Genomic DNA, 21,122 nt, shown 5'->3' on the forward strand with positions numbered 1-21,122 from the left:
TTCTCTCATCTAAACGGACGCAGCAGTTCCCATTTTTGCAAATCATACTTACAAGAAAAAATATTACTGAAAATGTGCTTCAGGTGTTTGGATAGGTCAGGAGCACTTTACAGTACAGTCCTCAAAAAGTCGCAGCATTCTTTGTGGTTTTTTGTGTTTTACACAACATTGCCATGAATGATGGATGTGTTGATGGCATAAATGAGGAAATATTAGAGGACTTAAGGAGACGTGATGTTGGGCACTCCAGCGGGATCTGGTCTGGGAGTGGCAATGCGCGATGTGCTCCTGGTGGAGCGGGTGGACGGAGATGGAGTGGGGGGAGGAGGAACGGGCACAACAGTAGCAGGTGGTGCGTTTGGAGGCCCACGCTCCATGGCTGCAGCAATCCTCTCCAGACTTGAGGAGATCCGCACGAGATGCCGCAGCAACATCGCCACCCGGTCAAGACGGGCATTTATTACTTTGCCGCATCCCGTACAGCTCCTGGCATGCGCCAGGCAAATCCGCCGTCATAATAGCAATCCGCCATGGAACAAGCGCGCCTGCTCTTAAAGGGAATGTGAGATAACGCTCTGATTGGTTTATTGCACGTTACGCCCAAACCACACCTAGCTACTTCAGACCAACCCATTTTAGATTTGCGTCGAGATCCGCCCACAAAGCTACTTGCGTTTCACGTTTGATACTTGCGTTTCAGAGCGTTAAAATAGGACCCTATAAGTTTCATGTAAATCGGATGATATTTGTCATATAAGGCGCATTTCCTGTTGCCAGCGAGGGGCGCTATGACCAAAAGTCAATTTTGGCCTGTAGATGTCCTCAGGCCTGGATCCTTGTCAATCGTGAGAAATTTTGGGCAGATACGACAACGTACACTCAAGTACACTCAAGTACACTCAACAACTTCTTTGTTCATTGCTAAACACTCAAAATGGCCACCACGCCACGCCCACACCGTCTGACGAAAAGTTTTTCTGTTAATAACTTTTCAACTTTAAGGTGTTGAGATGGTACAGACCAAGTTTGAAGTCCATCGGATAATATCTCTAGGAGGAGTTTGTTAAAGTATAGCACATATAGTTTTGGGCCTACTTCCTGTTGCCATTAGGGGGCGCTATGATTTTTTTTTTTTTTTTTTTAAGATTATTTTTTTGGGCATTTTAGGCCTTTAATGATAGGACAGCTGAAGAAGTGAAAGGGGAGAGAGAGGGGGAATGACATGCAGCAAAGGGCTGCAGGTCGGAATCAAACCCGGGTCCACTGCGTCGAGGTGTAAACCTCTACACATTGCTGCCCGCTCTACCAACTGAGCTATCTGAGTGCCGGGGTGCTATGACTTTGAGTAAATTTTGTCCTGTAAATGTCCTCAGAGCTAGAGTGTTATGAATCCTGAAAAGTTTCGAGCCAACTGGACAATGTACACTGGAGTTACACCCACTTCCTGTTTCGATGGCGAAACACACAAAATGGCTGCCCCGCCATGGCCACGCCCTATGACGAAAAGTTTTTCTTTTAATAACTTTTCATCTTTAATGTCTTGAGATGACACAGACCAAATTTTAAGTTGATCAGATGAAATCTCTAGGAGGAGTTCGTTAAAGTACGACGTGGAAATGACCAAAATCGCAAACAAATTTCAAACTTTCAATTCAAAATGGTGGACTTCCTCTTGTGTTTAGGGTATGGCTCCAATGAGGTTTTTTGTACGTCTTGACATGTTACATATGTGTACCAAGTTTCGTTAGTCTACGTTAAACGTACTGTAGGGGCTACATTTTTTTTAACTTTGTAGGGGGCGCTAGCGAGCCATTTTTGTGCGCCTATTCCCGAAGCCCTTAAAATATGTAAATTGTCACCAGATTTGATGCGACCTTTGGTGAGTTTTTGAATAGGTTAAGCACCTCAAAAAGGAAATTCATTTGCCGTAATAATAATTCCTTCAGTTTCAATAGGGCCTTCGCCGCTGTCGGCGCTCGGGCCCTAAATAGCAGACAAACAATGTATAACATTGCATTGTCTCGTCTCCAATGTATGTGTAAGTGTGGTTGCTCAACTAAATATTCTCTTGTTACAAATAGGGCCATATTCACAGGGTAGCAAGCGGGCAAATTTTTAGCCCAACCAATGTTACATACCCCATATTAGAAAACCTTAAGGAACAGTGTGAAATACCCTTTATAATCATTCTATCACCCCAATTTTTACCTGAATCTTGATCGCTAGATGTATCCGAGTACTGTCGATAGGAAAAAAAATGACCAAAATCAGTGCTAGCAAACTGGAGTTGCTGCAGCTAATGGCCAGAGCTCCCAGCATGGGCGTCAGTTTGGTTTGAAATGTGCTGGGGACAGAGACGCATTCGGAAGTGCATTTCCAGAAGTGCTGGGTACAATGACGCATTCATTTTTCTCTCAGTGAAGGACTTCGCTATGGCATGTGAGCAGCGGCGGTGCCAGGGAGGGGCTGGGGGGGGCTGTAGCTACCCCAAGGTTTGCCATAGCACCCCCTTAGCACCCCCAAGAAATTGCTGTGGTTGATTTATAAATAAATAAAAAAAATCGTTAATGTGTAAATAGTATAATTTATATTTGAAAAATGAATAAACACATTAATAAAACAAACTGATTATTTTTAGGCTAAAAATACAGGTGATCGTATTCAGCCAAAGGGTGCAGCACCTTCTTATATACTGTTTTTGTACAGCACACATTGAACTGTTGACCTTACTTCTGCAGTAACGTATTCACAAAGAAGAAAAAGAGCTTAATCTTTGGAGCCGTTAAGATTAGAGAAGTGAGTCTAACACTAGCAATGGATCGTTTTTTACTCCGTAAACGTCAAGGTGTGGAGACTTTATCAAAACCTGTAAATGAGACTGAGAGATATGGTGAACCTGTCACCAAGCGGGACGAAGAAAAGCAGCCGGAGGAAGATGACCTGACCACGGCTGTGATCGCTGCTGAGGATGCTTAACGTCACCCTGCTGTACATGACATTAGACCAGGGGATCACACAGCCAGGCCACAGTGGGGAAGTCAGCTGACAGGGGTCCATGCAAGAATTTTGATCTCATCTATGTCTCATAGAAGAACATTACAGTAAACATGTGTTTTACAGAAATGTGAATAAATGGATCACCGAATCTAAAGTTATACAGCGCACTGGACATCGGTTTATTTTTAGCCCAGAAAACATGTTCGCCCTCAGTGGCTTATTTAGATATATTAAGTCACTACAGATATGACTACAGTATTTTGACCATACGTGCAAGTGTGAAAACTGTGTGACGATACGCGAGTGTGTGCTTGGCTGTGTGTGGTGTATTTGGCCTGCTGCATTACTCTTCTGAGCCAATGTATGAGAGCTGCAGTAATGATTGTTTGAACCCGGCTTGTTGGCTGGTATTTGAAATATGTTTAGTGGGCTAATCAGAGTTCTATGGTGCTGTTGTATCGGCAACTTTAAATCAATCTCTCTCGTTCGCTCGTTTAGAAAACCGCGGCGGAGGTGGATGGGCATCTGCGCGAGTGTGTGTAATGTTAGGGAATGTGTCAAGGGAATCTCAAAATTTCAGAACACCCTCACTGACACGTCCAGCAACCCCAAAGCACCAGCAAAAGAACATCAATGGCGCCGCCACTGCATGGGAGGAGTGGCCTGAGCTTACTGCCATCAGCACACAGCAAAGTCTCTACCTGCAGTGCTCGAACCCTACTTTGCTACTAGAGTGGAACTCTCAGTCCAAGATGTGACAATATACAGGGGTCCTCACCGACGGCTAGTGCCTGTGGCCCTGAGAAAACAGCTGGTGGACCTGGCACATGAAACTCACCAGGGTGTTGTGTGCCCCAAGCAGAGGCTGCGTGACTTATGCTAGTGGCCCGGCATGGACATGTGGGTGCAGGACAGCATTAATGCATGTGTGACCTACCAGATGAATGATAAAAGTGCTAAGACGCACGCTGCTCCACTTCAGCCAGTTTCACTGCCAGACAGTCCATGGCAGAAAGTAGGAATTGACATCATCGGACCGTCAGCGAGTCAGCGAACTGGGACTGCCGCTATGCGGTGACACTGATTGACTATTACACAAAGTGGCCGGAGGTGGCTTTTACAAACTCAATCACAACCACGGCTGTCACCGCCTTCCTGTCTACTGTGTTTGCCCGCTTCGGCAACCCCACAGAACTCATTAGTGATAATGGGACACAGTTTACCTCGAGCAATTTCGCAGAATTTCTGGCAGTGAGGGACATTACAGACAGGAAAGTTTCTTTGTATTATCCACAAGCAAACGGAGCCATTGAACGCTGGAACCGCATTCTCAAAGAGTCACTTCTTACTGCCAAGCAGGAGAGGAAACCATGGAAACCATTCATACAGGACTTCTTGCTCACGTACCGTGCAACTCCACACAGTACAACAGGAGCGTCACCATATGAACTCATATTCAACAGGAAAATGCTCACAAAGGTGAATATCGGTCCAGCAAGCAAATCTACCCTGCTGTCAGAGAAGCAGCTGCAAAACCGTGTCACCTTCAAACAAATTGCATCGAAAGCCTATACAGATGTGAGGAGAGGTGCACAAGTACCAAGGATCAAAGAGGGAAGCCTAGTAAGCGTACGGAAACCCTTCCATGTCAATAAAGTTCCTATAGACCTGCAAGGGTGGTACAGAGAGCGGGTGCAAATGCGTATGTGCTGGAAGATGGATGTACATGGAGCGCTACTCATCTCTCTCTGGTTCCCCGACAGTGTCACCGATACCATTGAAAGTTCTGCTCCAGTACCTGAGCCGGGACCTGCACATTGGCGGGATGTTCCGGTACCTAAGCCAGGACCTGCACAACTGCTGGATGGTGACATGCTGACAACCGCCAGGGTCAGAAAGAAGCCTGCATGGCTTAGTGATTATGTACATTAATCCTTCTCATGGCCTTTTGGGGGAGAAGCTATTGAAGAGGGAATGAGAATGTGAGATGAACAGAAAAAAAAAAAAAAAAAAAAAAACATTGAAAATGTGACTGGAAGAAAACTATAATTTGAATGCTGTTTTGCTTGTGAAATTGTTTCTTTAATTCCGCTTAAGTTTAAAGCTTCTGTTAGAAGTGTGATAAACATAATGTTGCATGCTATAACTGTTAAATTGATGCTATTATTGGAAAGAAGAGGATGTTAATGTTAACATTGGGTATGCGTACCCACTGTCATACAAACTTCCTGTGTCACACAGTAAAACTGTGCTACTGTATCTGTTAGTGCTGTACATTTTCAGATGCATCCCACATTTAAACACTGTGAAACAATCTCTAGATACTGTATATTTATTGAATATGTGTAATAATAAACTATAAGCAGCATTTATTGTCTGTACACAATTCTTTCTTTTTACTGTTTGAATGGTCCTCCATCAAAGCAGCAATTTTTGCCCTGTTCCCACACTACAATTAACCAAAATGTCACACATCCAGCTCATTTACTTGAATGAGGAAGCTTGCTTGTTGCAAAAGCTTAACTGTTTATGGAGCTTAAACTAAGAAGGAAAGATGCACCATACTGAATAGGCCATGTAGGCCTAGTTTTTTAGACAAGTCCGTCATTAGGTAACTGTAAAGTACCATAACGTCTTTGAAGGTTTAACTCTTAAACTGCAAGATCGTAGTACAACTCCAGTAAAAATGTAAAAATAAAAATCCCATCAGCTCCTTCAACTTGTGCACGATTTATCATAAAGGATTGTGTAGCCATCAGATTGGCACACAGAAAGAGTCACCCGGTTAAATGGCAATGGGACACCAGGATCCAGCAAAGTCTCAGTGAAAAGGCCGCTCAGCTCCCGACATCCCGCTGGAAACCGACGGAGGCACAGAGGCCATCCAGCTCACCGTCCGACGCCTGCTCACTGGCCAGCAGGATGCCCAGCAGAAAGGTGGCAGTCGGTGCTCAATTTCTCCACGCTTGCCTCACTGCCCCCTCTGATGTAGAGATGAATATGGACCAGAGATGGGCCATTGCCCCTTCACCACTGAACCTCATACAACCCCACTTCAAGAAACCCCAACTGTCCAGAGTGCAGTCCTTGAATAAAGCAATAATCAGAATCAGAAAAGGATTTATTGCCAAATAAGTAGCACTTACGAGGAATTTGCCTTGGTTGTTGGTGCTTGCATAAACATATTAAACATGAATATGAAATAAAAAAACAATAAATACAGAAACAAGTAACGCAAACATTGTAACTATTATACAACCATTAACATTAAGAAAAAAGATGCTGTATGGATGTGCAAAAAATGTTAAGGGATGTGTATAAGGTTAGGATATATAGAATATGCAGAGGACAGGTAACTAGTACAGTATGTCATCCAAGTGCTTGTCAGCTCCAACCAAAACTGCACCTCCCTCGCCTGAGCCCCTGCTACATTTGCAACTAGTCCAAAATGCTGCTGCCAGTCTGACATTCACAACAACACTGGCTCCCTGTTGCAGCTTGTATCAAGTTCAAAACTAGCTTACAGGGCAGTGAAGGAAACAACTTCTTCCTTCTTACCTTTTAGCCATTGTCAAACCTAGGTGCACCCCTTTGCCTCTGGGAAAGTATCTACCCTCTAACTCTTAGGACTATGTGGTGGTTCAATAACTTCCCTATTGAAGTCAGCAGACTTTCACCACAGGCTGAAAACTTACATCCAGAGCTGTATAGTAACGAAGTAGAACTAAGTACTAAATGCCTGTATCTGTACTCTGCTGGAGTATTATTTTTCCACTTTTATTCTTGAGTACATATTTTCGATGAATCAAATACTTTTACTCCGATACATTTTTTATGTACTTGTTACTGTTGTGAATTCCTCACGCTACGGAGACTGTGGAGGTTACAGTGTGTGTAGTTACGGCTACATTAGTTACGTACTAATTACTTAATTTACGTAAGAAATCCCCGATACATTACGGTTGCCCGTTCAATGTAAGTTTTTACTCTTTCTATTTAGCTATTGTTGCAGCAGATTAAGCTATTCCTGAGTTGTTTCAGTCTGCAATGAGTACTAGCCAACTTTCCTGTAGCTACATCACACGTTACTAGCTAGTGTGTGAAACGTTTTTTGGGGGTTTAATCATTACTGTGCTGGAGAGGATGTTCATTTTACTTGCACAGTGTGATAATTGTACATTTTATTTCAGTACTTGTTATTTTTAATATAATATATTTAATATGTGTTAATTCCTTTGGCTACAGCCTTGGCTAAACATTTGACATAATATAAAAAATAAGATATTCAAACTTTTGACTGCTTTCTTTAATAACTAAATAACACAATACGTTCAGTACTTAAGTAGTACATTTTAAAATGAACTAGTCGCAATACTTAAGTACAAAAAATGTTGAATACTTTAGTAGGCCTACTTCCACTTAAGTGTGGTGCTTAAAGAGCACTTCAACTTCTACTCAAGTCACTTTTTTGATAGAGCAATTGTACTTTTACTCAAGTATGGGTCTCTAGTACTTTATACACATCTGCTTATGTCTAATTTCTAAACAGATATTGCACTTACAAGATCAGTTATCTCATAGGTATGAGATCTGTGGCCTAAATAGGGGTTGTGGTGGTTGTTGTCGTAACACAGAGTTATGGCCAAATACTATTGACTATGTTCTGTTTACAGTACTAAACATTCATCAAGCAATTCAAAGGAGAGGTATGTGTCCTTAAGTTGTATCAAGAAACAGCTTGGATTCGAGTTACAGTGCTCAGCATAAGTGAATACACCCATGCTAAAGTTGACTAAAAAGAGGAATAAAAAAATCTTCTTTTGGAAATTGATCTTAATGCCTTAGTTAAAAAAGTGAGGAAAAATCCAACCTTTAAGGACACCAATTTTGTTTGTGAATGAAAAATGTATCGTAAATAAATAAATGTTCTTCCTTAAAATACAGGGGGCATAAGTAAGTACACCCCTATGTTAAATTCTCATAGAGGCAGGCAGATTTTTATTTTTAAAGGCCAGTTATTTCATGAATCCAGGATACTATGCATCCTGATAAAGTTCCCTTGGCCTTTGGAATTAAAATAGCCCCACATCATCACATACCCTTCACCCTACCTAGAGATTGGCATGGTTTTATTTCAGCTATCCTAATAGACCTTTTTCACGGCAGACATGTTGACATGTCATAGTAGGAAAAGCACAGGTGTATTCAAAACCATCAATGATGGCTGCTTTCCACTTAGGAAAGGCCCTGGTATTGTGCATGCTGACTCACTGAACTAGCTTACTGGGACACTTGATGAAATTGAGCCATTGTTAAGGTTATCAATTTCAGCTGTGCTTTTCCTACTATGACAAGTCAAAATGTCTGCTGTAAAAAAGGTCCATAGCTGTTAGTTTGATTTGCATTGAGAGATGATTTTATAGAAAGTACCCCATGACCAATCTCCAGGTATGGTGAAGGGTATGTGATGATGTGGGGCTATTTTAATTCCAAAGGCCAAAGGAACTTTATCAGGATGCATAGTATCCTGGATCCATGAAATAACTGACCTTTAAATATAAAAATCTGCCTGCCTCTACGGGAATTTAACATAGGGGTGTCTATACTTATGCCGCCTGTATTTTAAGGAAGAACATTTATTTATTCACAATATATTATTCATTCACAAAGAAAATTGGTGTCTTAAACGTTGGATTTTTCCTCATTTTTTAATTAAGGCATTAAGATCAACTTCCAAAAGAAGATTTTTTTATTCCTCTTTTTAGTCAACTTTAGCATGAGTGTATTCACTTATGCTGAGCACTGTAATTTACTGCATTGCAATATAAAGAACAATTTATAAGGTCAATGCCTCTGTTTGAAAGCCAGTCTTTAAATTAAGATTTACAGCATATGACGTTTTATGGTTTATTTTGTATTGTGTAGGTATATATATCTTTAAAAATATGTTTCTGTTGAAATAAATATACCTATAAAGTAGTTATGTATCTCTTATGTTTGCCCTCTCCTGGAAATAATGCCCAGAAACAACACCATTTTTGGTCAGTTTGGTCAGCCCTAACATCTATAGGACATCTATAGTCGTTGCATTTGTATGATTATGCATTTCAATTTTACATGTAACCACAAAACTACACTGTATTTTTAATACAATAAATCACACTGACACCTGTGTTGTCTTTGTTGATGCTTTATTGGCAGAGTTTTTTAACTAACAGAAAGAAGCAGAGGAAAAGAACATTTCTCACAAACACATACAGTATTTGGATTACATTTGAGAAATTGACAATGTATTATTTTGTTAACAAAAGTCAAATAAATAAATAGTAACAGTGTGAAATATGCGATTAACTAGATGCAAGATAATCATAAACTTAAATCCTTATTCTCTCATCACCCCATCTCATGTCGTCCGCTGACCTTAACCTGACTGACTGATTTAGTATTCCTCTTCCCTGTCTCTCCAAGAAGGACCCCGTTTCTAGTGTGGAAGACCTTGGCCAAAGAGGAACTCATTGGGGAGGGGATGTATTCTTGACACTGGTCACCACCAAGACTTGGTGCACACTCTACTATGTAGGAGAAGAAGAAGGTACCGTGATTTAACATGCAGCTGTCGCTCACTTTTCCTTCATGCAGATCAAATGAACACTTACCAAGCAGATCACTGTTCCAGTAAGTATCCTCATCATAAACACTGAACGTAAGTTGGTTTTTCATGTTAATGACGATGGGTCCAAACTCAAATGTCTCTGGCCATTTAGGATTGTCATTGTTACTTATGATGACAGTACGCTTAATCTTATCACCATAACTAACCTCCACTGAACCATCTGTCTGAGAAGTCATATCACCATAAAGACCTTCTGCATAGAGCCTGAAAACCTTTAATGTTGCAAGATCTTTCCCAGCAGGACAGCAGTTTGACTTGATATTCTGACTACTGTTGCAAACACAAGCACAAGGATCCCTTTTGCTGGATCTGCGCCCAATCTTACAGGTTTCTGAGCATTTTTTCAACACTGCATTTTCCTTGATGTACTTCTCCACCTCTTGCTTCAGTCCGGCTCTGGCAATATGACCAGTTGGCAGTATGGTGTGCAGGGGATTTATGTTGTATCGGACCACATCAGGTGTGGTTTTCAGTGAGCTAAGCCAGTAACTATAGACAGAGGGGTTTGATTGGCCTTCAAAGAGGATGTCAGCCTCATTGATGTTTCCACCAATGATCTCTGTGATACGTTCATTAAATGTGCTGCTGAAACTTTGACCAGAGCCTAACTTCTTCTTCTTTGCCTGACAGTGTTGGTACTCAGCCTTAATGCTAGCAGTACTTGCAAAGCTAGCAGACGCCTCAACTGACAAACAGTCTTTGACTTCTGTTGCAGACAGTCCACTCATGGTTGTCTGGCAGGTCCGGACAGCAGTGCTTGCTTTTATTTCCCCTCCCAGAGACACTTGTGTGATGTAATGTGTACCATATGTGTCGATCAGACTGCGATATGATGGCTCTGTCTTACGTGAATAGGACGGAAGGGAGTTCACAGCTGATTCAAAGTCATGACTCAGTGGAGGTTTTGTTGCCATTCTGTAGCTGTAAAACACAAGGATCATCATTTGCAGTCGGTTGCAGTATCAAGTATTAAGATTACAGTAATGTTCATATTTGTCTCTTTAAGCATGAAGTTAATGACAAAAAGACAAATATCTGTGCACATACTCACCGGTAGAAGCTACAGTAGACAGAATGTCTAAAGAAGGTGTAGTGGTCTTCTTTCGACTTTTGCATGGCAAAGGTAGATTCTTTGTAGTGGGAACCTCCAAAACCAACACCAAGAGTGACAGACGGATGTACAGGGATTTCAAGGCCAATTTTCCAATCATTGGACACGGATGATGTAGAATCATTGACAAGAGTTTCGACAGAATCATACTGGATACCGGAGACCTTTAAACTGCACTTGGGGAGGGTTCTCCAGTCCTCCATGGCAACTGGGATCTTCTGGCTCTCTCTATTCATGTTGCTGTTTCTGTACAGCCTGCAAGTGCCATTGCCAAGCTTCCATGTTTCAGAGTCGATGACATAGGCACCTTTCCGCTCCATTGTGACGATGTCGAAGCCTTCTCCACCCAGATTGTAACCAGGGACAAAGTGAGCGTTTTCACATTGCTGCGGTGTACCAAGGAAGCTTACACTGGATGGAAGACACAGAGGACTCCATGCCCAGCACAGGAGCATGAGATGCCACAGCCTTGCCATCTGTATGGAAGAAAGAAATAGGGACAGAAGGTAAAAGGTGTGAACACAGAATCAGTTAAACAATGCATGCAATATTTCAATATTGGATGTCACTAAACTAATGACTGAAGAATAAGAGGAATTGGATGTGAAAATGTACTCAACTATACTATAATATACTCTCCTATTTACTATACTAGATAGGGGAGAACTCAGGGGTCTTACCTGGGCTGTTGACAGCAGGCTCTGTTCAGTAACTTACAATATCTGACCCATCTTATATACAAGTCTGATGTGAAGGTGGAGCCTTGATTGCATATGTGTTTCTCATGCATTTTTTTTCATTTATCCACCTGCATTCAAGCTGTGTGTGTGTGTGTGTGTGTGTGTGTGTGTGTGTGTGTGTGTGTCTTCCCCAACTGGTCTCCAAAACTCAAAACTATCCATTTAAGAGTGCAGTCCTTGAATAAAGTAAGCAACTTAATTTGATTTCTCTACACAGGGACTCTAGGTGCTGTCATACACTCACATGGCCGTACCATTGCTATGCTGTCAATGCTCAGATCTTTCTCTCATTTCGCACTGCTTGCCTGACAAATATCTCGGAGTGTGTCAAGGCACCTAACTTAAGCTCAACCTAAAGAAGCCTGAGCTTCTGTTCCTTCAGAGTCACTGATGTGAGTGCCGAGACCTGTCCATCACCAGTGATACCAATTCGACTATGAAGAACCTGGATGTGACTGTAGACTTGAACTGTTGCTCTAGGCCAGCTTGATTTTTACCTGAATCTTGATCGCTAGATGTATCAGAGTACCTTCAATAGGGAAAAAATAGACCAAAATCGGTGCTAGCAAATTGGAATTGCTGCAGCTAATGGCCAGAGCTCCCAGTTAGCTAAAATGTCAGTTGTGGGGGCATGTTCTAAAGAGTGCCTTTGTGCCTCTTAACAGACACAAAATGCAATTAAACAGGGCCCTTACGTGACAACAAGATGGGTTTTCAAGTCAAACACTGTGAAGAAACCGTTTAAATTCAAAGTTCGTACTGTCACCTACCTCTTTTCCATCGGTCGCTTCATCGAAAGTCAACAAGAGTCAATCACGGACGTCATGCCTTCGTTTATTTCCCCCTCAAATATAGGTAATTGAGCACTGTAGTGGTTATGACCAGGGTTTAAATTGGGAGTTGTTATGTGGGGGGTCTCTCCCTAGGGGGATGCGGGGGTATGCTCCCCCCGGAATAAAATTTTAAAAATAAACCGTTAAATGGCACTTTCTGGAGAGTTTTGTGCAAAGAAATGGAGAAATCGAGTCTTACATGATATGTGCAAAACTGCAAGGTTAAGAGCCTATACTTTGCATTGTTGTAGTATCAACAGGTATTAGGGCATTTAGCATTTACATTACTGTTAATCAGTCATCACTTGATTACACATTGTATTACCTTGTTATGATATAAGAAGTGACCCATACAATGTGCCACATGAAGAGACAGTGCAGCATATGACAGTAGCAACAGCTGAGAAGATTTGGGTCTGTGGTGACCAGGTCCACCTCACACAAACTTCCTTCTTCCAATCTTTCTCTTTACTACAACACACACATGCACAAACACAAACACACACACACGGCGCCGAGTGGGGCTCTTCGATGCTCGGAGGCGAACCGTGGCCGGCTCGGAGCCCTGCCGCTGGAGGAGATGCGACAGCGAGAACCGGTTCAACGGCTTGGTCAGCAACATGAACTTGTAGCGGCCATTGGAGCTTCCGAGCACCGGGCTTCCACCACTGCAAACGGGGTTTTTAGCTTTAGGAGTAGGCATTTTATCTGTTAAACCTACCGACGTAGACACTTCGCGTTATGTAGTTGTACAGAACAAGGTTGTTGCCGTGTTCTGATTGTTCTCATCTCAGCTCCGCCGAGACAAAATAGAAATGCCATTTCAAAAATCTTTCATTTATTGTCAGAAATACCATGTTTTCAAAAGTATCACTTTCTTAAAATTTTATGTGACATATTTAGACTTCAAGAAGGCACATCCCGACAAACGTGCAGGCTTATGTGCCAGGGCTGAGCCCCACAGAGCCCCGGCCCAATTTAACAACTGGTTATGACATATCAGTGACTATGTAACTACATGGAAACGGGCCAAATGATGCCTGTGGCTTGCACAGTAATAGCTTTTCTGAAGGCTAGCTCTGGTTTCTTTTTCCTATCGACAGTACTCTGTGACATCTAGTGATCAAGATTCAGGTAAAAATCAGCCAAATTTCTCCTTTAACTGACCCTCTACTGGGTTCCTACATAGCTGACCCATATGGCCAGTCTAGTCCAAGGTCTTCTTCTCTCCTTCAACTAATGCTCACTCCAATTATTCAAAATCCTTATACGCTGTAATGGGATTTTGGCAGTAAAGGAAATTGACTAACCAGCTGTTGTCTTTTCATCTTAATTACACACAGGTGATCTCCATTCAAATTAGTTGGTGACTGGGTACAAGGCATCATGCCTATGTATGTGTCACTTAAATGGATTTAAAGGATTTTGTTTTCACTTTTGCTGTTATTTAAAAAAAGAGCAAACAACAAAACATGAAATCCAAGTGGGCTGAACCATCTAATTCTTATAGGCACTACTGCAATAATACCTGCAACAAATATCCTATTATAGCGCCTGCACATGCAGTAGAAATAGCAATTAAGAATAAAAAACAGTTACTGTCATCTCCAGAGATACATACAAACTTCCTGTCACACAGTAAAACTGTGTTACTGTATCTGTTAGCGCTGCACGTTTTCAGATGTATCCCACTTTGAAACACTGCAAAACTAGATACTGTATATAGATTGGATAATATGTGCCATAATAAACTATAATTAGCATTTATTGTCTGTACACAATTCTTTCTTTTTACTGTTTGAACGGCCCTCCATCAACACAGCAATTTTTGTCCTGTTCCAACACTACAATTAACCAAAATGTCACACATTTGGTCTTGGTTCAGTTTTGTTCATCTGAAACATCTCACTGTGTCTCATGTCGTTGAGCTCAGTTACTTGAATGAGGAAGCTTGCTTTTGCAAAAGCTTTACCGTTTATGGAGCTTAAACTAAGAAGGAAAGATGCACCATACTGAATAGGCCATGTAGGCCTAGTTTTTTAGACAAGTCCGTCATTAGGTTACTGTAAAGAACCATACCATCTTTGCAGGTTTAACTCTTAAACTGCAAATTATGTATATTAATTTTGTCACATGAACTCCAGTAAAAATGTAAAACTATGTATGTAAAAATAAAAATCCCATCAGCTCCTTCAACACTACAACTACAATTAATCAAAATGTCACACATTTGGTCTTGGTTCAATTTTGTTTATCTGAAACATCTCACTGTGTCTCATGTGGTCAAACTCAGTTACTTGAATGAGGAAGCTTGCTTTTGCAAAAGCTTTACCGTTTATGGAGCTTAAACTAAGAAGGAAAGATGCACCATACTGAATAGGCCATGTAGGCCTAGTTTTTTAGACAAGTCCGTCATTAGGTTACTGTAAAGAACCATACCGTCATTTTGTCACATGAAATCATGCAGTACAACTCCAGTAAAAATGTAAAAGTAAAAATCCCATCAGCTCCTTCAAGTTGTGCATGATTTATCATAAAGGATTGTGTAGCCATCAGATTGGCACACAGAAAGAGTCACCCGGTTAAATGGCAATGGGACACCAGGATCCAGCCAAGTCTCAGTGAAAAGGCCGCTCAGCTCCCGACATCCCGCTGGAAACCGACGGAGGCACAGAGGCCACCCAGCTCACCGTCCGACGCCTGCTCACTGGCCAGCAGGATGCCCAGCAGAAAGGTGGCAGTCGGTACTCAATTTCTCCACGCTTGCCTCACTGCCCCCTCTGATGTAGAGATGAATATGGACCAGAGATGGTTTTGCTTGTCCGTATAGTCTGGGTCGTAGCCATAGATCGTTAGTTACATGCCATCACCTTTCAACATCAACAACATAAAGCACAACTACTATTTGTAAAATAGATAGTTAAGCATACATATTGCAGTGCTGACAAAGTTTATGTGCCTAATAGAACACATATACACATGTACTTATACATTACACGTAAACATATTTAGGAATCCATGTTGGACTCTCCATTTCAGTTAATATGTGACCTCTAAGAAACTTCCTACACCAGTGTGTGGTTTTGTGTGGTGAATATACATATATACAGTGCTCAGCATAAGTGAATACACCCATGCTAAAGTTGACTAAAAAGAGGAATAAAAAAATCATCTTCTTGATCTTAATGCCTTAATTAAAAAAATGAAGAAAAATCCAACCTTTAAGGACACCAATTTTCTTTGTGAATTAATAATGTATTGTAAATAAATAAACGTTCTTCCTTAAAATACAGGGGGCATAAGTCAGTACACCCCTATGTTAAATTCCCATAGAGGCAGGCAGATTTTTATTTTTAAAGGCCAGTTATTTCATGGATCCAGGATACTATGCATCCTGATAAAGTTCCCTTGGCCTTTTGAATTAAAATAGCCCCACATCATCACATACCCTTCACCATACCTAGAGATTGGCATGGGCTACTTTCCATGAAATCATCTCTCAATGCAAATCAAACCAGCTATTAGGCTAACTGAAATAAAACCATGCCAATCTCTAGGTATGTTGAAGGGTATGTGATTATGTGGGCTTATTTTAATTCCAACAGCCAAGGGAACTTCATCAGGATGCATAGTATCCATACAACATGTTTATGTGTAATGTATAAGTATACGTGTATATGTGTTCTATTAGGCGCATAAACTTTGTCAGCACTGCAAAATGTATGCTTAACTGTTTATTTTACAAATAGTAGTTGTGCTTTATGTTGTTGATGTTGAAAGGTGATGGCATGTAACTAACAACCTATGGCTACGACCCCGACTATACGGACAAGCAAAACCATCTCTGGTCCATATTCATCTCTACATCAGAGGGGGCAGTGAGGCAAGCGTGGAGAAATTGAGTACCGACTGCCACCTTTCTGCTGGGCATCCTGCTGGCCAGTGAGCAGGCGTCGGACGGTGAGCTGGGTGGCCTCTGTGCCTCCGTCGGTTTCCAGCGGGATGTCGGGAGCTGAGCGGCCTTTTCACTGAGACTTGGCTGGATCCTGGTGTCCCATTGCCATTTAACCGGGTGACTCTTTCTGTGTGCCAATCTGATGGCCAAACAATCCTTTATGATAAATCATGCACAAGTTGAAGGAGCTGATGTGATTTTGATTTTTACATACAGAGTTTTACATTTTTATTGGAGTTCATGTGACAAAATGAATATACATAGTTTGCAGTTTAAGAGTTAAACCTTCAAAGACGGTATGGTTCTTTACAGTAACCTAATGACGGACTTGTCTAAAAAACTAGGCCTACATGGCCTATTCAGTATGGTGCATCTTTCCTTCTTAGTTTAAACTACATAAACGGTAAAGCTTTTGCAACAAGCAAGCTTCCTCATTCAAGAAACTGAGCTCGACCACATGAGACACAGTGAGAAATGCGTCAGATGAACCAAACCTGAACCCAGACCAAATGTGTGACATTTTGGTTAATTGTAGTGTGGGAACAGGACAAGAATTGCTGCGTTGATGGAGGGCCGTTCAAACAGTAAAAAGAAAGAATTGTGAACAGACAATAAATGCTATTATCCAATCTATATACAGTATCTAGTTTTGCAGTGTTTCAAAGTGGGATACATCTGAAAACGTGCAGCGCTAACAGATACAGTAGCACAGTTTTACTGTGTGACACAGGAAGTTTGTATGTATCTCTGGAGATGACAGTAACTGTTTTTTATTCTTAATTGCTATTTCTACTGCATGTTTAAGCTCTATCATCCAATATATTTGTTCCAGGTATGTATACAGTAGTGCCTATAAGAATTAGATGGTTCACCCCACTGGATTTCATGTTTTGTTGTTTGCTCTTTTTTTTTAAAAACAGCAAAAGTGAAAACAAAATCTGTTTAAATGACACATACATAGGCTTCTCAAGAGATGCATTCATAATTTCCTGTATCACACGATTGAACTGTGCTCTTTGTCTGTGCTGCAAGTTTGCAGATGCATCCCACCTTAAAAACACAACAAAACGTGAAAGTATATACTGGCTGATTTGTGAAATGATCACAAAATCTTGTTTTGCAAAGTTTGTCAAAGCTGTTTGGAGTAGGATTAATCATAGCAACGTAGCATTAATTAATAGACACAGTTCCTCCTTTTCATGTGTGAATGTACATACACGATCATAGCAACCCTGCTACACCACATGAACCAAAATGCCACACCTTTGTTTTTTTGCTCATCTTAAGTGTTTCACACTCTGTCTCTTGTGGTCGGAGCCTTTTACTGGAATGAGGAAGCTTAATGTCCAAATAGATTTTTTTATTTTATTTTTTGTGGTTAAACACCCCTGCGAAATAATAATAAAAAAATATATTATTATTATTACTCTGTTCATTTAGCTTGCTTTCAGTGCCATGTTATTAATTCCACTTAAGGCATTTTTATAGTGTAACCTTTTATCATCTATCTTACAGGTCTTACATACAAATCACAACAATGAGAGGTTTAGAAATGAAACAAGGACAGCCTCAGAAAATAAATTACTGCAAATTAGTTCTTTTTCATTTCACCTGTTAAATTTCTTTAGATTTTAATCTTAATAGTTTGTATTTTATTGCAGTGTACATCTGTTGGTTCGGTCTTTTCTGACTCTCATTGTAACTATGTTTTGAAGGGTGCTATACAGTATAACCAAAGTAGTAGTAGTAGTAGGAGTAGTAGTATTAACTTTTTTAGATCAAAATAAAACACTATGATTATATATAAATACTATAACTATTTAAATTACAGTAAGTACATGTGTTAATTGAAACCCTAAGCACTTGCACTTTAGCTCTTTTCACATATCTTTTACCTTATTTCCCATTTTCGATGACATCTCGCTCTTGGTCCTTTTGAGTTCAAACGCACATATTGACTTCCTGCCAGATAAATGTCAAGCAAGTTACCTTTCTGATCAAGAAACAAAAAACGTTTTTTGAATTTTTGCGATCTCTTTCAATCCCACATCACTATCATGCCATACAGTAGGTGTTTGTTTCTGTGAATGTGTCTAAGACCCGACTAGACTGCAGGCCGACATTGTTTTGCTCTCCTGTGTGCTGAAAATGCAACCCAGTCTCACGGCAGTTCGTGAAATGTTTACGTTCATTTTAATCTATTGATTTGTGTACACGGACACGTGTGTTGGTCAGCACGTAATGGGAAGCATCTATATGGAGGTCGGGTTTAGGAAAAGAAGAACGGGGAAAGGACACGCCACACGTGGGCCACGAACCCCGGTCTCCGTGGTGAAAGTCCGGTGTTGTTTGACCCATCCACCACCCCAACCAACCTCCTTACGCAGTTTTTTGGCTTTTCATTACTAGCGTAGTCATGCTGTGATCACGAAAGATGCTTGTCATTGAAATACATTAGTTTAAAAAATGTGCTCACCACCACGAAATAAACCAAAATAACGTGACCATTTCTCAAACTGCTGTGAGACTGGGTTGACATAAACAACTTTACTGTCAGTTAAAATATCTATTTGTAAATATCATCCTAAGTACTTTACTGCTATCAATGATGAATTGAAAAAATAATAACCACAACAACAACATCATCACAACAATGAGTATTAACACATATCTGATTTAATTTCAGGAAAGGTTCTTAATGATTTCTCCATTAAAACAGCCTTTAAAATTACAACATAACTGCGTTGGATAAAAATCTTTTAGGTATTCAAAAATTACAACTTAGAAGGACGCAACCATCAACAGGAAGCAGTAATGTACTGTATATAGCCAAAAAGTACTCAGACCATTTACTTACTGTAAGTAAAAGTAGCAATACATTGTAGAAGTACTTCTTTTTTTATACAAGTAAACGTCCTGCATTCAAATTTGTACTTACTTTACTTTACTTAAAACCCAGAAGTATTCATCGCAAGATATTTAAAAAGTAAGAGATAGGCTTATTCTTTACTAGCCCCACAACAGGGATATTTGCAGTATTACAGCAGCAAAGGGGCAAACAGTAAAAAAGCAGCTAACAGTAAGGGGGAAATATAAAAAGTTAACAGACTTAAAGGTTGAATAATTAAAATATATAATATATATGAAATATTGAAAATGATATTTCACAGATAAGTAAACCTTGATATTGCACATGAGCAAGTTGTCAGTTTTGGTAAGTAGTGTACTTGGAGCAGTGCTGATTATAAAGTGTGACAGCAGCAGGAAGGAAGGACCTGCACTTTCTCTCCTTCACACAGCGCGGCCTGTCTGCCTGCTGAAGGAACTGCTCAGTGCTGTCAGAGTGGACTGCGGGAGGCGGGGACATGTTGTCTAAAGCTTGGCTATCCTTCTCCTATCTCTTCCCAAATCCACTGGTTCTAGTGGGCATCCCAGGACATAGCTGGCCTTTCTAACCAGTTTGTTTGGTCCCTTCCTGTCAGCAGTTGCGATGCTGCTCCCTCAGCAGACCAGAAGATGGCTGATGCCACCACAGAGTCAAAAAAACATCCTCAGGAGTGGCCCCTGAACTCCAAAAGACCGGATCCTCCTCAGCAGATAGAGTCTGCTCTGTCCTTTTTGACCAGTGCATATGTGTTTTCTGTCCAGTCCAGGTCCAGTTGATTGTTCAGAAGAACACCCAGGTTCTTGTTTAAAATTATGCAGAATGGCCTATTATTTCAGAATAATATACTGTGTATTATATCATCTATCATCTATAATTGCAGGAACATCTGTCTGTCTGTCTGATGTATTTCAAACTTGACAGGTGTCTTGCTATGGGCACGAGTAAGTGCACTGCCAAGTTTGACGTTGTTTGGATAAGAAATGCAAAAGATATTGTTAAATATATAGGTAAAAGAAGCACACAGTCTTTTTCCGCTCTAGCAGCTGGCCACTCCCCCTCTCACACTGAGTGAGCAGAAGCACAGAGAGAGAAAGAGAGAGAGAGAGAGCAGCGGAGCTTTGGCAGCTAAAATGTGTGCAAAGTAGCATTACTTTGGACTGTCTTTGACTTTGAATAAACAAACGACAATTCCCTAATTTAAGGACCTTTCAGAATCCCACACATGCAAAGCACAACCAGCTACAACAAGTGCAGACAGAGCGTGATGTCACTTATAGGCAGGCTATCTTATAAAGCGAGACGTATATGTATGTCCGTGTTTGGGGGGGAAGGTAACCTGCACATCTGCGCTTATGACTCTTTTCCTGCTATTGTATTAAATTGCTGTGAGCTGGCAGAACATAACGTAGCCTAATCTCGGAGATTATTCCTTCAGAGCGTTGTGCAATGCGATCAAATCTCAGAGCTGAACCAGGCAGATATCCTACATCCGATTTCATCAGACTTATTACTACTACTTACTTTTCTCATCATATTTTGTACTATTACTTTTAATGAATATCATAAGGCAGACTGTTCTGGGTTGGTTGTGGAGGGATTGAAAATGTAAAAAATACAATCACTGTATAAACAATAGCAATTGTCCTTGAAATAAAAATATATATATATATATATAAAAAAAAAAAAAAAAAGATTTCATCAGACTTACCCTGGCTCGGGTTAATTAAGTCGCCAAACATGTATGGATATGAACACCTCTGCTGGACAACGCTCTGTCTCTCACACACACACACACACACACACACACACACACACACACACACACACACACACACACACACACACACACACACAGACTCCGGTTCTGGTAGTTGATGATGCAGATATGTGCTGTTTAGCTCTCATAACGGGCCGGGGGGTAGCGCA

General features: G+C 40.8%; 1 protein-coding gene across 1 annotated transcript; it reads right to left on the reverse strand.

Annotated features, from left to right (window-relative positions):
• Positions 1-9,171: 9,171 nt before the first annotated feature.
• LOC114562995 (perforin-1) lies at positions 9,172-19,676 on the reverse strand. The gene is made up of 5 exons (XM_028589741.1): positions 19,537-19,676; positions 16,194-16,448; positions 12,902-13,022; positions 10,722-11,257; positions 9,172-10,591 (listed from the first exon to the last, which is right to left on the reverse strand). Exons 1-5 carry the CDS (start codon positions 19,674-19,676, stop codon positions 9,391-9,393), a joined length of 2,253 nt encoding a protein of 750 aa, XP_028445542.1. The 3' UTR covers positions 9,172-9,390.
• Between the last annotated feature and the right edge of the window lie 1,446 nt (positions 19,677-21,122).

The sequence above is a fragment of the Perca flavescens genome, chromosome 2 (genome assembly GCF_004354835.1).
Source record: "Perca flavescens isolate YP-PL-M2 chromosome 2, PFLA_1.0, whole genome shotgun sequence".
Classification (NCBI taxonomy): Eukaryota; Metazoa; Chordata; class Actinopteri; order Perciformes; family Percidae; genus Perca; species Perca flavescens.

Excerpts from the sequence above, each read along its gene's own strand:
- LOC114562995 (XM_028589741.1), bottom strand. The coding sequence starts at position 19,676 with ATGTCCCCGCCTCCCGCAGTCCACTCTGACAGCACTGAGCAGTTCCTT. Across the intron at positions 13,023-16,193 it reads ATGAATATGGACCAGAGATG|TGGTGGAAGCCCGGTGCTCG; the intron begins GTTTTGCTTGTC and ends CCCCGTTTGCAG. Across the intron at positions 10,592-10,721 it reads GTCTACTGTAGCTTCTACCG|CTACAGAATGGCAACAAAAC; the intron begins GTGAGTATGTGC and ends TGTGTTTTACAG.